We start from the raw sequence: 14,638 nt of genomic DNA, 5'->3' as shown, positions 1-14,638 counted from the left end.
ATGAACAATATATTGCAGTGCGTTTAAGGGAAATGTTCAGTTAGAAAATTATTGTGAAGATTCATTAACTTAGCTCATGGTACTTTCTTGACCCAGAGGACGTTAAACAACTACACGTTGTGCAATAGCATAAATGTTTAATAAGTAACAATGATGTATCAATTAACTTTGTTTTTTTCCCCATTGCAAATAGAATATAAGAATACAAAGAGTCAGAAAATCTTGTGTTTCAAAAATGAGATTTAATGTGAATTAATCTTAGTTGCCTAGGTGTTACAGCTTTGCAATTGTTTTAGCAGAATTATATGGAAACACAATACAGACAAAAACCATGTGATGACAATTTTCACAATGGTGCATCCAGTTCAAGATCTTTTAAGCAGGGATACTGAAATAAAGTAATGTTCATGGTGGTAGTTTGTGAGTTGAAACATGTCTGCTTTAAAACATCACCATCCAGCTGGATAGACATTCTTCATTAAAACTAATCTTCAGATCAGGATTGGGCCTCTATCCCTGTCTCACTGAAACTGGCCCATAATTTTAGGTGAAAAGCATTGTACACAACCGATATATTTGGGCTCTGTTATCTACTTAGAAGCGTTTTAGTTGCGTAGACATTCAGCATGGCTTTGTGAAGAGGTAGGGAATGCAGTTTCAATCAAATGTGCAAAAGAGGGTACATGGCTGCATTTTGTTCCCCGCAGCTTTCAAGGCATTGGTGACAGTCTCCATATTTCTTCAAGATTTCCTTAATCACAGTGTTAGCCATGCTATTGCTATCTTTCCAAAGGAAGTCTTCTTACAATTCAAACCCTAATATCAGGACTAACTTGAGAACTGTGCTTACTTTATTTCATGGTGAATATTTTTACACCTGATGCAAACGTGATACAAATACATGTGTTTAAACAGGTACATTTTGGAGACATTGAAGAGAGATTAGGGAAATTATGTAATTAGGAAAGTTTTAATTACAGATTAATGGATTGATGCTAGAGATAAAGTGCTTACATTTACAATCTTCTTCATCAAAGTTTTCACTGTATATCAGCAATGGTTCATTTCTTTGTCACATTCAGATCAAGTCTTTAACACCACACTCATGTTGGAGAACATTCATCTAGCACAACCTCTCTTCTTGCCATCAGTCTGCTCTCAGAAGAACTTCCAGAGTGTATATTACCGCTGCTTTGTTTTGAAGTTCTACTTATCTGGAGTCAGAAATAGGACAGCTGGAAAGTAAGCAGTCTTTCACATAAAGTCTATGAGAAATTTTGAGAGAGAGGAGTGGCACTTTATGATGATGTCATCCCACGCTTGACACAAGGAGGTAAGAGTCAAGATGAAGAATTACAACTCTAAAAATGAGGAAGCGGGAGAGCAATGCATACACCTTCCTCGGCCGCTTCCTTTAGCTCAAATGAAAATGGGTTTTTGGTTTTGCACCCCTTCCTCAGCAGGCAATAATTAGGGGCATATCCTGATTTGTTCCACAGGGAAGAACTAACCCACCTTGTCATGTCTCTAATTCTGCCCCAGCCAATGGGATGACAAATACTGTGATGTCATCACCTGATCCAAGTCTGTCATTGGGCAGCCGCCAACCTCGCTCTTTCAGAACACCGCGTGACCTCATGAGGAGATCCTGAGCAGCCAAAGTATACCTTTAACAAAGAGGAAATAAGTATTTCATAAGCCTTCATAAGTATTTCATATTATACAGCTAAGCATTTATTTCTAAAAACAAATATTGGTGCTTTGTGCAGTTTAAATAACACTGGAGTAACCAATAATCAAGAAATGTTTGTGCAGTGACATCTACTGGTGTGTCTGATGTAACACACCCAGAGTATATTTTAACCTCATCCTGTGAACAAGGCTTCTGTGGAAAAAAAAGATCAGCTAGATGCTGTTTGCATGTTAGTGTATTTTCCAGTACATTTAAGTAGGCAGGTTATAAAAAAGAGTTCAATGTTCAGTGTACCTTGTTGGATCATTCGGCTCATGGGTGGACAGAGAATTAGTCACAACATCAGCTACTTCTTTGTCAGAGGTCACATCCCACAATCCATCAGTGCCCATAACAAGGACATCATCAGGACCATGCTTGTGCTCTGAAATGTCATATACTTTCACCTGAACACAGAGCAAGAGAGCACAACAGGGAATTTGCTATTAATTAGAATCATAAAGCAAACTTTGCCCTGACTAAGCATGCAAGCTATTGCATACAAAAGAATGACAAAAAAAGTTTTAATTTATGTAGTCAGAGGATGGATGTATAACTAAGGCATTGAATAAGCAGGTGAAACTAAAACAAACAAGGCTCCAAGCCTACTTAGAAACCTACCTCTGGGCAGCAGGATAGGAAAGGTTTGATGTGAATGTTGGAGTTGTACACTTTCAGGTCATGATCACCTAAACCACGTGTCACTCCAATAGTGGCCATGACTCGGGCCTGCAAATGACCACACACAGTTACTCCCAGATCCTACTACAATCCCACTGTAAAGGATTACTGCTTCTCAGGCATTCATAATCACTAGAGGAAAAATGAATTTGCTCAGTTTGCTTGTAGACATTTACTTGTTTTAAATTAACTTATTTGTGCTGTGTTAGCAACTTAATGCAATATAATGTCATTACATTACACTGTAATACATACATAACAAGAAATTGTTTATACACAATCTGGTTAAGAATTTTTAACAGAGGGTCATTCTCTGTCATTACAAAAGTAAGAAGAAATGGGAATAAGATGAAGGTAAATATTGAGATCCAACTCTGCTGCTGAGAGCAAAGAAAGACACAAAAATAATAGAGCTCTGTGACTACAAGTGATCTGAGAATATAGCAGAGGCCACTTAGTGACATTTTCAGAATCTGATATGTTCATTCCCCCTAATTCTTATCCAGAAAATACTGATGCATTGAAAATACATCTGATTAATTCAACTTATTATAAATTATGGTATGAAACTTTGATCTTAAGTACCTTTTTCCCTTCTCCATAAATGAGGGGGAACTTGAGGTCATCTTCCACAATTGTCTTATATGCCCTACAATTCCAGTAATTAAAATGTTATTAGTGACATACACTCAAAAGAAGTACAAAATCCAGAGAAGTTAGCCACAAAGTTACAAAATAGTTAAGTAAGAAATACAGCCAATCTAACATCCAATGTAATACATCCAACGTAATCCCAATCCATACTTACCACCCAGTCATAGTGTGGTCTCTAAAGAGCATCTTCTTGCCCAGCTCCTTGTGTTGGATGCGCCGGGGGAACTCAATGTGTGTGAACTCATTACCAAGCAGTTCTGGTTTAAGGAAGCCCTTTACACAAAATGAAAGTTGGTTACTAAAAGTCACATGAAAAGGTAATATGATAGTGATTTAGAGTCGAATGTCAACAAGAAGAGGAATCTCTGCTCTGCTCTCTGGCACAAAGTTGTCACTGTGCAGAAATCATATTATATCTAGTAAACTCTCCTAAACACACTCTATGCTGGAAGGGTTGTTACACTGTACAATATAGTGGTTACAGTGGTGAGTAAATTAAGTATTTAGCATTATTTACCTATTTAAACAATAACAAGCTAGTGGTCTTGCTTTTTTGTGTGTGGCTAAAAATATATGAACTGAAGTAAAACAAATTCCCTCCATTTTTGTCTAGGCTTTAGGCTCTAGTGTGGTTTTGAGATGAGTCTGAGCTGAGTGGATGTGTGCTGGAGGTGGAGACTCACCAGGTACTGCAGCCTCTGGCGCTCACTCTCCGGCGTGAACTCATTGGACATGGGAATGACTTCATTATTGCGGACGATTATGGCTCTGAAAAGAAAAAAAACGTATGCTTAAACATATTTTTAATCAACAATTAGGACACATTATATGAAAAAAAGTTTAATAATTTAGGAAATCAAAATTGAATTCAGTTACGTGCAGATTTTTCGAGCAGTAAAGGTTGGTAATATCATAGTCCTGTTACCTGCTGTCTCCAGCGTTAGCTACATAGAGTTTCCCCATCAAATGCACTGCAGTCAAGGCACAACATCCCCCAGAAATGCTGTAAGATGCTTTCTCTTTCTCAATGAGGTCATCCTGTGGGGGAGGGGGGCACACCAACAATGTTATTTAACATTGGATAATTTCAGAATCCATAAGTGTTTGGACTTTTATGTACTTTTGGTTCTTAAGTGTAGCACAACTGAATTGAAACCACGGCTATTAAGGAAAGGGCATAATGTCATATTTAATTTGAAGCTGTGAACGTTCATATCACTCAAGCCATATACGAATTACAGGTCTTTGTCTTCTTAAATTAGAGAGACCAAGAGTAACTGGACAGTTGGATAGTTGGATTTTTTTCTTGGCCAAATATGTTTGTGTAGAAGGGAGCTAACAAAGGGTTTCTAGCTGATGTTAGATATGGTGTTTATGTTTAAAGTCTCTTTTTGTTGTTTGGTTTCAATATAAAGACCAAGGAAGTGTTGTATAAATAAATCAGACACATAGCCAAAACATCAGATGGGTCGAAATCTATTCTTTGTTAAATTATTAATAAGTAAAATTGTTCTTGTGAGCATAGCAATAGCAAATAACCACATGGACTATGGTAGTGGATGAACAAAGAATTCTTAAAGTCATGGGGGAAACCACTTTTGAGTTATTGAGCAAATCAAGTACAGTTGTCAGAATGTAGGCATAATACCTCAGATAGTTCACAATACGCAAACCACTTATAAACCATAAGAACAACAACAAAAAAAGCTTGTCTGAAATCAATGCTTGTCTGCATAGTCTGACCAGACAAGCATAGACAGACCAGATTATGTACCAGACATCAGACTTAACTAATAAAGCCCACCAACATAACATTTATTCTTTGTAAATACCGGTTCAATCTCAAAGATATCAAGTCCCAGAGCCCCATGGTCTTACCATCTGTTTGTAGGCATTCTCTATGATGCCCATCACCAGGCCCTCTAGACTGACCACCTTCTCCATGTGGAACCGAGCTATGGGATCTCCAGAGCCCTCTGGGTCTTCTGCATCCAGACAGGCTCCCTTCTTTTGTTCAGGCTGGTAAGGGCTCCCATTCTTGGCTAGACAGATGGGTGGTGGACTGCTTGGGTTTTCCAGAACATGGGCCACTTCACACAGCCGGTCTCGGATGAGCCGCGGGAGGAGCCTGGAAGCCATGAGGGCGGCTCCAGAGCCAGCATGACCATCAAATACACCCCAGAAGAGCATGGGAAGACCTTTATTGTCCTGGTGAAAAAGAGAGAACAGGAGAAAGGGGATATTTTTTATATATATATATATATATATATATATATATATATATATATATATATATATATATATAGGCATCTTGCTGCATCTTAATTACATTATCGCAGATCAGTTTTCCTGACATGACCTGGTGATAGATTGAAAAGGAATGAAACACCTGGCCTGTATTCCCCTCTATCACACACACTTTCTCTTTCACACTCTCTCTATTACATTCTGTCTCTCATACCCCCTCATAATTATGCAACCTCTTTGATAAAAATAGATCCGTGATACTATGGGTTTAGGAGAATAAGAGAGTGGAGGATAATGGTTTGGATGTTTGACCAGTCAGTTAATGCATCCAAGAAATCAAGTCAAGGCTACCTTGCTTGTCTACATCTATGTGTGTATCTCTGTGTGTGCTATTAAAAGATAAGAGAGGCACTGAAAAATATCATCTGAGTATCAACTTTTAGTATGTGCAATGCTAAGTGCTGTCATGTATGGTCAAATAAGTCAGACTTGTCATTGTGTGTTTCCAAATATGAAAGCACAAGTAATACTAGGTTTGTAAAAAACATAGCACATACAGGACTGACAACATCTCTGATCAGTGATTCAATAGAAGTTGTAAGACAAAACTTATATGTCAGACATTTGCTGAACAATCCTTTTTGGTTTAACAGTTTACCTGGAACTGTATGATGAACTGTATGTGTGTGTGTGTGCGTGCGTGCGCGCGCGTATGCATGCTCATGCATATGTGTGTGTGCATGTATATGTGTGTACTCATGAGAGTGTGTATGCGTGTGTATGTATGCATGTATATATGCTTGCACATGCGTGTGCGTGTGTGTGTATTTGCGTGCAATTATGGATTTGTGTGTGAGTCTGCTGATGGTATAACCAGAGGAGGGTGGGTTCCCCTTTGAGTCTTGGTTCCTGTCAAGGCTTCTTCCATATGCTCTTAGGGAGTTTTTCCGTGCCATTATTGCCTTTCACTTGCTCACTGGGGGGCTTCAACCTGGATGTCTGTAAAGTTGCTTTGTGACAAAAAAATCCTCCATATAAATAAATTTGACTTGACTTGACATACAACTCACCCCACTGTCCTCTAACTGCACAGAGGCACGTTGCTGTTTGCCGCTGGGCTTCTTCACATACAGTACATCACATGAGGCCTGGTCCTCATTTAGCATGCTCTTTCCTGCATTTATCACCCTGAAAAAGAGGGACACAGAGCGAGAGAGAGAGAGAGAGAGAGAGAGAGAGAGAGAGAGAGAGAGAGAGAGAGAGAGAGAGTGCACAATCTTTCTAAAGCCACAACCAGAGGGTTTCCAAAAGTGTACCAGGTCTGCCCCTGGATTTAGATCTGAGTTTACTAAGATGTGAAATACATATTTTGCCAAACCTCTACAGGCCTACTCAGTAAGACTGCAATACTCTAGGAAGTTGTGGGAACATCACCTGAAAACAAAACCTACCATCAAATATAAAACAAATGACCTGCCTGTCTCTTTGCTGCAACCCTGGCATTTGCTGTTTTTTGGTCATTTAGCCAAGGCGTCAGTCATTGAGAGTTTATATTATGTATTTGGTTTCCAAGTTAGCTGATACTTATTTCATATATCACACATGTATCACCAAACATTTACTAAGTAGATATGAACTCAGATCTTTCTTATTTAAGACTAGGTTTGAATAAAGAAAACAAACCTCTAGTCTTAGAGGTTTACAGGCAGCCATATGCAAGTCACAGCAAAAGAGGAAGCACTACCCTTGTCCATGACTTCCTCTTCTCAAGTCACAAGTGCACTGTTTTACACCTCATAGCCCCTGAAGTCTCCCTTTCAACATCATTAGTTTTCTCAACCATGTGAAAGACCCTGAAGGCAAACAATTTGGGTAGGCATTTGAAGGTTTGCATTTCTATTGTGAGGTTATGGTAGCCCAGTGGTTAAGGTACTTGACTAGTAATCAGATGATTATCAGTTCAAGCTACCACTGTTGGGCTCCCAAGCAAGGCCCTTATCCTCAATTGCTCAAATTATGTTCAGTGAGAATTCTAAGTCGCTTTGGATAAAAGTATCAGCCAAATGCTGTTAATTTGGTAAATTTTTGCATGAAGGGAGGGCTGACCACATTAATCAGCTGATTCAAGATGAGTCATATCATTGATATTCTGTGCTACTTATTGGAGTAGTACCCTAGAATTATAAACAAATGCAATCTAACCACTGTAAAATACACATTAATTAGAACTTAAAACAACTCTTCAGCTTCACCTAGCAACTGATATCACCAAAGCCAGCACTCAAGCCATACACGTTATGTCATCATTGATGTCCTCATCGTTTGCAAACTTTGATGGTCTCTGGACTGAAAAAATAACCTTATCATAAGTTGCATAGTTGACTAACTTGATCTAAGTGCTGATGGCCAATCAGTTGGATTCTAAGTGGCAGCACCCTGGGTCATCCTGGCACCCCCTGGACAGAACTGTGCCAGGGATCTAAGGAGCTTCCAGAGCGGTGGGAAGTGTCCGGAGCTGACAGGCCCTCTGAACCAGACAGTAGTCTGCTAATGAAAGTATCGTGTTTCAGATCAATGGTCTGTCTGCACATTATGTGCAGCTGCAGGGTACCATCAGGTACCTTTATTCTACACCCCTTTAGATTCCTGGGTGCTTCTGATCTGAAAACATCTGTGGTCTCCTAGAGCATCCAAAGACCTTACAAAAGCAGATAGCATGTACTGCTTTCTTTAACCATGATGCACAACTCCTTAAGCTTGCTGGATCAATCTTTAGAAGTCATCTCTGTGTTACTCTCACCCACTTTCCCCCAGCTTCTAGACTTAATACATCGTCTGGCAGTATAGCATTATCTGCATACTTGCTTTATTGTCTAATTTTCTGGACAAAACTGAGCTGCTGCCCAAATGAAATCAGAAACCTTTAGCAAATGTAGACCTAATCACTTTGGTCTAGACACAGTTGAGCTCAAATTCTAGAAATCTAGAACCTGCACTGACTGATTTTAGACCTCTGGGTTAGATTGTACAGACATTAGCTGCTTTCTGTAATACAAAGATGAGGAACACCATAAAGAAGAGGCAAATGATTGCTGCAACATTAATAAACACTGCAGGATCATTATAGCCTCATTATCATTATTCATTATTAAAATCACCTTTCACAGGGTACAGAGCATCAGTACAATAGAGGAAGACACCAGAACTGGAAAAACCTGATGAGTAAGCTCCAGAATACAAATGAATTCCTAAAATGGCACCTCAGCTATGCTTCAAGACGTATTTCATCAGTGTTCTAGCTCAAACATCCCTCTGGTGACAGTGAAGTTAAAAAACAACACCAAACATACAAACAACAACAACAACAAAAAGAACTAAACAAGGTTGATGATAGAAAAACGTATGCTGATTCATTAGTGTGTGTTGATTACTGATTCACCCAGCTATGTTACCCAAACAAACAAACCAAGACCAATATCTATTTCTTTAGTTCCCAGGACATTCCTGGAAACATGTGATGCAGCTTCGATCCGATGCCAAGTTCAGGTCCCGGAGGTCTACTGCCCTGCAGGTTAGTGCCAGAATATCTTCAGGACCTGTGCACTGGCCCCTCTGATATAAAGCACTAATATAAACCATCGCAGCAGCATTTAGAAATAAACTACCTTTATAATATGGCTTGTATGGGTATGACTTAGAAAAGAAAAATCCAGTGTTAGCATAAAAAGGCTAAGGAAAATATGTCACAAGTGTGTATATTTGAAAAGAACTCTACAGTAGCAACAGTTTTTTTTACATTCCATAGTCATGAGAACTGACTGCAGGATCCAGCTAGGCTATAAGAAGTGTGTTGATATGTGATGTCATGAATAAGGCAATATTTTTTTAAACCATAAATTTGTTTGTAGCGCCACTCGTATTAGTACTGTAACTGCTGCAGCTCTACATTATGTGCAGTAATCCTGCTTGCATGCACACAGAATCCACAAGCAGTGACCCAGGTACTATGCCAAGGCGCCTATGTTCTTGGGAACATCAGTTACTTAAAAATAGTTAAAAGCACTTGGCCAAAGAGGCCAGATAGGTTTCTGAGCTCTTAGAGAAAACTCTGAGTTCATGTTGGACAGGTGATCCCATGTAATCAGTAAACACAAGTAGTGGAAAAGCTACAAGGTAAACATGGGTTTTTATGGTGGACATTTGCTTATACACTACCACATGCTAAGCCCCCATGCGTAATCTATCCTAATGTGCTTTGTAAGAGATGAGTCAACATTATAAAACAAAGAAACATGAAAAACATGCTTAATTCATTACTTCTGATAGGTGGAATGGCAGTTTCACTGTTACTTTTTAAGTAGGGCAAGGCACTGATGCTGCTGTGCAGCCCAGCTATGACAACAAGAGTTGGTCTTGTAGCTGTACTTCACGAATATAATTAGTGTCATTTCCTGTACCTCACGTTCTTCTTGGATATTCCTCATTAACCTCATGATGTGTGTGTGTGTGTGGGCATGTCTACGCTCACACATATTAACAGTTATTTGTCACGTAGCCTGCCAGTGTCTTGCTGGCATTATTTGTTTGCTTAACATGGGAGAGCAACTCGATTTTGAGTCCTGATCTCTCCAGAGGTTACTGCTTGCTCTCCTTCTCTCTCTCTCTCTCTCTCTCTCTCTCTCTCTCTCTGCATTACCCATAGGCTGACGTATTGTTACCCTTGCCATAGTCTCTATTGCATCAAGACAGTACACTCAGCATCTTATCTATTAGAAACATCATAATACTCATAAATAAAGTCATCACTTGAATAGGTTCACTTCACATGTACAGTTACAGGGTGTTTCTACAGCGCCCTCTGCACATAGGGCTGGTGACGACCACTTCGTAACATGATACTGAGTTGCTGAACCACAGTGGTGACACTGGCAAAGTTGCAGCATGGAAGTAGTTGTTGCACCGTATCAGTGTATCAGGCATAACAGTGTTGTTTGAGTTGTTACACGTCAGTATCGCTGCTAAGCTGAGAGTGGTCCAACAACCGAAAATATCCAGCCAACAATAGTTCTGTGGTAAGAAAATACTGAACTGATGAAAAGATATAGGCTTGCTAACAATCTGTGCATAGAAACAGATGAACAACTGAACACGGCTTGAGTCTCTAAATGAACAGCTATAAAGTGTTTCTCATAAATAAATGGATCTAAATCAGAGGGTGGTTAGTGTACTCCATAGTGGGTAGTAAGTCTTCGACATACTCTGTCCTCAGTGACATGACACTTGTATTTAATTCAAAATATATTCAATTTTTGAAATTCTCAAAGGAAGTGCTAAGGTTTTACATGTGAATAGGGAATCTGCGTTATTTAAGAGACAAGCTTCATTGCTTGTGACACGTAACCATGGTCAATTTTCAGTCCAGTCCTCAGAGAACGCCAGGCAGTTCAGTGAGTTAACTTCCATGGACCTGTTCCAGCCAGCCAGTCATTGTAGAAGCCCTTTGGTCTTCCTTATAAGTAGATACACAAAATTAAACAGCAAGCAAAACAACAGCCAATATTCATTTATTTTAAAAGTCAGGAAGAAACAAACGAGTATTTCAGCACTCCTCGTATAACAAAGTGAATTGGCTGACAGGAACTGCTTTGACCAAGAGAATGAACTGATTGCCATGTTTCTCAATGAAATCAACTCAGGGATGTGTTGTTCGGTCAAAAGTGAATTTTGTGAACTTTGACAGGGCATACAAAAGACAAGAGAAATGCAAGAAACAATTAAGTTCATGTGCATGGTTACGTTTACTTGGCAGGGTCAGAGTAGGACACACCATAGGACACACTGCCAGAGTAGCACACACTGGCCTATGCATTCAGGTGGAAATATACAATGAAACAGTGAAAAAACCAGGGCCTATATGAACTGCCTGATTGATGTCACTTCACTGCTTGGCTGTCAAAATCTGGCTTTCAGAGGCCATGATGAGGGGAGGGAATCAGCTAACAAGAGAATGTTAGCCACGCATGATGATGTCTTAGCTACTCTCTTCCAGTCATGCTATGTGTTTTCTGGCATACCCTATTCCATTCAGAATTATTCTATTCCTGACACTAAAGCCACTGTCCTAAATGAAATCAAAGACAAAGTTTAAACTGCTCCCTTCTTTGCTTGGCAAGATGAGACAAATTTCATGTCAAGCACAACTGTCTGTTCAGAATGTAGATACTGCAGGCCAAAATTCAGGAGTGATTTGTTGGATTTCTTTATATTTCAGGAGGGCGAGATGCCCAGTCTGATGTTTTTAATGAACAGGGCTAAAATTACAAAGACAAATGTGTGGTTTCAAATGCATGATGTGGCTGTTGTCATGCCTTCCTCTCTGAATGGACCTTAGCCAAAAGGAAAAGATATTGCCCCAAATGCAATGTGTGTGCACTGCTATGCACATGAATTTACCTTGGCATTATCCCAGGGGGCAAAATGCTTGCCTGATGCTTGTTTTTTGCAACACTCTGGATTTCATCAGGCCATTGGATGATTATTGAGTTTTTTTTATGTTGAATACATATGAATAGGTATTTTCAAAAACACAGATTCAAGGCTTCTTGCTTTTGCAAAAGAAAAGAGGTCAGAGGAGGCTTTCAAAGCTGAGTATGCACAAGCAGCAAACCTCACATCAAAATGAACCAAGGTGAAAGCATCAGTGTCACAGCTTGCTGCAGGACACATAGGAAATCTGTACATGGCCATGTTAGACAATCTTAGCAAGCAGATTTCTCAGTGCTTTTCTAATTTTGAAATTATATGCTTCCTTGAACTATTCAATCAATTGATTAAATGAGACGGTCTTTCCTGGGGAGGCATTCCAAAATTTGCTATTAAAAAATTGTTAAAAATTAAGACCAATTTTTTAATCCTGGAAGACTAAAATCTGAGCTCCATGTTCTGAGCTCTAAGTTCCATCTGAGCTCCTTCAGGTCAAGAGTAGGAACCTGGGTGACTTTTTAGTGACCTTTACAGACATGAAGGAGGATAAAGTCATACAGCCACAACACAATGGGCCAAAACCTTTTCAGCAACCTTGGCCGTTGAGACGAAACTGGTCAAGTGCCTGTTGGTATGACAGGGTAATAGACCATTTCCTAGAAAAAGAAAGGAGTGCACAATTCACATATAATTAACAACAAATGTAATAATTGACTAATTCTAAACCTAAACTGCACCCCTTATTTCAAAGACCACCAGATGCCACTGGTTTGAGAAAATAACAGACTGGAGCAGTAAACAACATCAGCATAAAGGTAGAATATTAATAAAAAATAAATAAATATTACATAAAAATGTGCACTTCCAAGATGGCGGCATTGGCATACAACCGAACAAACTAGAATAAACTACAGCAAGCAAATACCACCATTTATTTACCATCTGAAGAATGTAAATGCAAATGTATATCCTTATGTAATGTGTACCCATTGGTAATTTACATGATTGTATCCCTGTACAGAGAGCAATACAGTTCAGGTAATGACTTTGTAACAGGTGGCAGATTCATTCATTCTTCACCATGAATGACTGAAAAGCTAGCTTTCTTTGATCTTGCTGACGTACCATGAGTAAATACAGTTTCACACCCTTACACACTGGAAATCATGTGACTTAATCCTGTATTGCGCTTTCATTTCGTATGTGGAAAGGCAGAGAGAGGATGTGTCTTGTGAGATGAGTATTGTGAGAGCAGTGCAATCAGAGGAGAACAAAGGACGAGGTTTACAGACACTGTGGAACGTTCATTGTTCACCCCTTTGAAAATCTACCTATGCCGCAGTTTAAATGAACTTCGCAATGAATCATTTATGCCAGCCTGCTGTCGACGTAGCCTACGTCACTATTGCACACTGAGAGATGGTGCACAAGGCTTAAAGTATGACGTCCCAACGCACTCAACTGAGGGGATGGTTGCCCTTGGCTAAATATGTCGTACAGCATCGCTGAGGAGAATGCTTCCATCTCACATAAAATATCAGACTAAGTAAACATAAACAATTAATAATAATGAAAGATGTTCCCACACCAGAATGAAACTCGCTGACTCCTTTTAGGATGGTATTTTAAGAAACTGTGACTCACTCTGCGTATCCCGTTCTCCACGGAAGCCTGATATCCCGCCTCAATACGATCACCGGTCTGGTGGCATGTTCGGTCGAGGACTGCAGCGACTCCGGTGTCAGTTCTAAAAACTCGGGGCGGCTATACGGGAAACGCGGAGGCAATGCATCTGTTCCACAGTTCTGTGCGTTCGCCGATCCGTGCTGGTGGTGATGATGGTGACCGTGAGGAATAATTCCACCCACCAGCGAAGACATGGCATTCTTAACTTTGCTAATCATTGCGGTAAAATGTTATAGCATGAATGGTGCGTAGAACTAATTCATGAAATCATAAGCAGCAAAAGCAAAAATAAACCAGCGGAGGTGAGACGCGATGCAGGAAGCGATCGCTTCTGACCCCATGTGACGTTTTGATAGACAATGTTTTCCTCATTGCGAAAAAAAATGCTCTCTCGACCGATATATCATCCGCGAGGCTTTAGAGTGGCACGGGAGTTCATCGTGACAGGTAGGCGTGGGAAATCTGTAGACTACGTCGGTACATCCAGTACAACGTCGACTTCGAAGCCTATGGGGTTACAAAATCAGGGGAGGGCGTATTGGATAGGGTATAAACTGCATTCCACAATAAACGTGCCGCTGAAAATATTAAGATGAACAATAATAATAATAATAACAATAATAATGACGGTATCAGTCAACCTGAAACCTTATGTGATATATTTGTAATAAATAAATAAATAAATTGTCCTACGTTTATTGGAGAATACATTTTAAATGCCCTAGATATAATTCTTGCTTTAGGGTTAAATAAAAATAAAACAATATGATGGACACGACGAGGACATTTGTGAGGATTTACAGTTTTGGACACAGGCAGTCAGGGGATGTGATTTGAATGTTTTGATTCAAGCTTCCACTGGTGCTGCAAAGCTGACAGTGACATAAGTGAATCCCCAGGAGATGCTTCTCTGAATAATGTTTTTAAGACTCATTTCCCCTCTTCACTCCCCAAAGGTCTTAAACTGGCACTTCTATTTGAACTCCACAAGGTGAGTCTTGTAAAGTTGGTTTTATCTCTACTGGCTCAAACGAAGGAGAACATATCCACAGAGCCAGGTAATGATCCATTCCTGTGATCACAATGATGTAAAAATCCTGAATTGACAAATAATAAAATTTGACACTTTTATGAATGAATACTGGCTGCTGATGA

The 14,638-nt window shown here is 39.6% G+C and overlaps 1 protein-coding gene across 2 annotated transcripts; it reads right to left on the bottom strand.

Moving 5' to 3' along the window:
- Positions 1-222: 222 nt before the first annotated feature.
- On the bottom strand, positions 223-13,881 carry ppm1j (protein phosphatase, Mg2+/Mn2+ dependent, 1J). 2 transcript variants are annotated; one of them, XM_081718321.1, is made up of 11 exons: positions 13,442-13,881; positions 6,385-6,502; positions 4,946-5,275; positions 3,993-4,105; positions 3,751-3,835; positions 3,222-3,340; positions 2,999-3,062; positions 2,354-2,461; positions 1,988-2,139; positions 1,516-1,667; positions 223-1,265 (listed from the first exon to the last, which is right to left on the bottom strand). In XM_081718321.1, the coding sequence occupies exons 1-10, from the start codon at positions 13,699-13,701 to the stop codon at positions 1,520-1,522; spliced, it is 1,497 nt and encodes a 498-aa protein (XP_081574447.1). In that variant the 5' UTR covers positions 13,702-13,881; the 3' UTR covers positions 223-1,265; positions 1,516-1,519. The 2 variants fall into 2 exon arrangements, with proteins under 2 accessions (XP_081574447.1, XP_026874979.2); XM_027019178.3 differs by having other exon boundaries at positions 223-1,667; positions 13,442-13,879.
- Positions 13,882-14,638: the final 757 nt, after the last annotated feature.

Source organism: Electrophorus electricus, chromosome 7 (genome assembly GCF_041902795.1).
Source record: "Electrophorus electricus isolate QZ-2024a chromosome 7, ASM4190279v1, whole genome shotgun sequence".
Taxonomy (NCBI): Eukaryota; Metazoa; Chordata; class Actinopteri; order Gymnotiformes; family Gymnotidae; genus Electrophorus; species Electrophorus electricus.
Note: the sequence above shows the minus strand (reverse complement) of the source record. Positions and strands in the feature narration are given on the sequence as shown.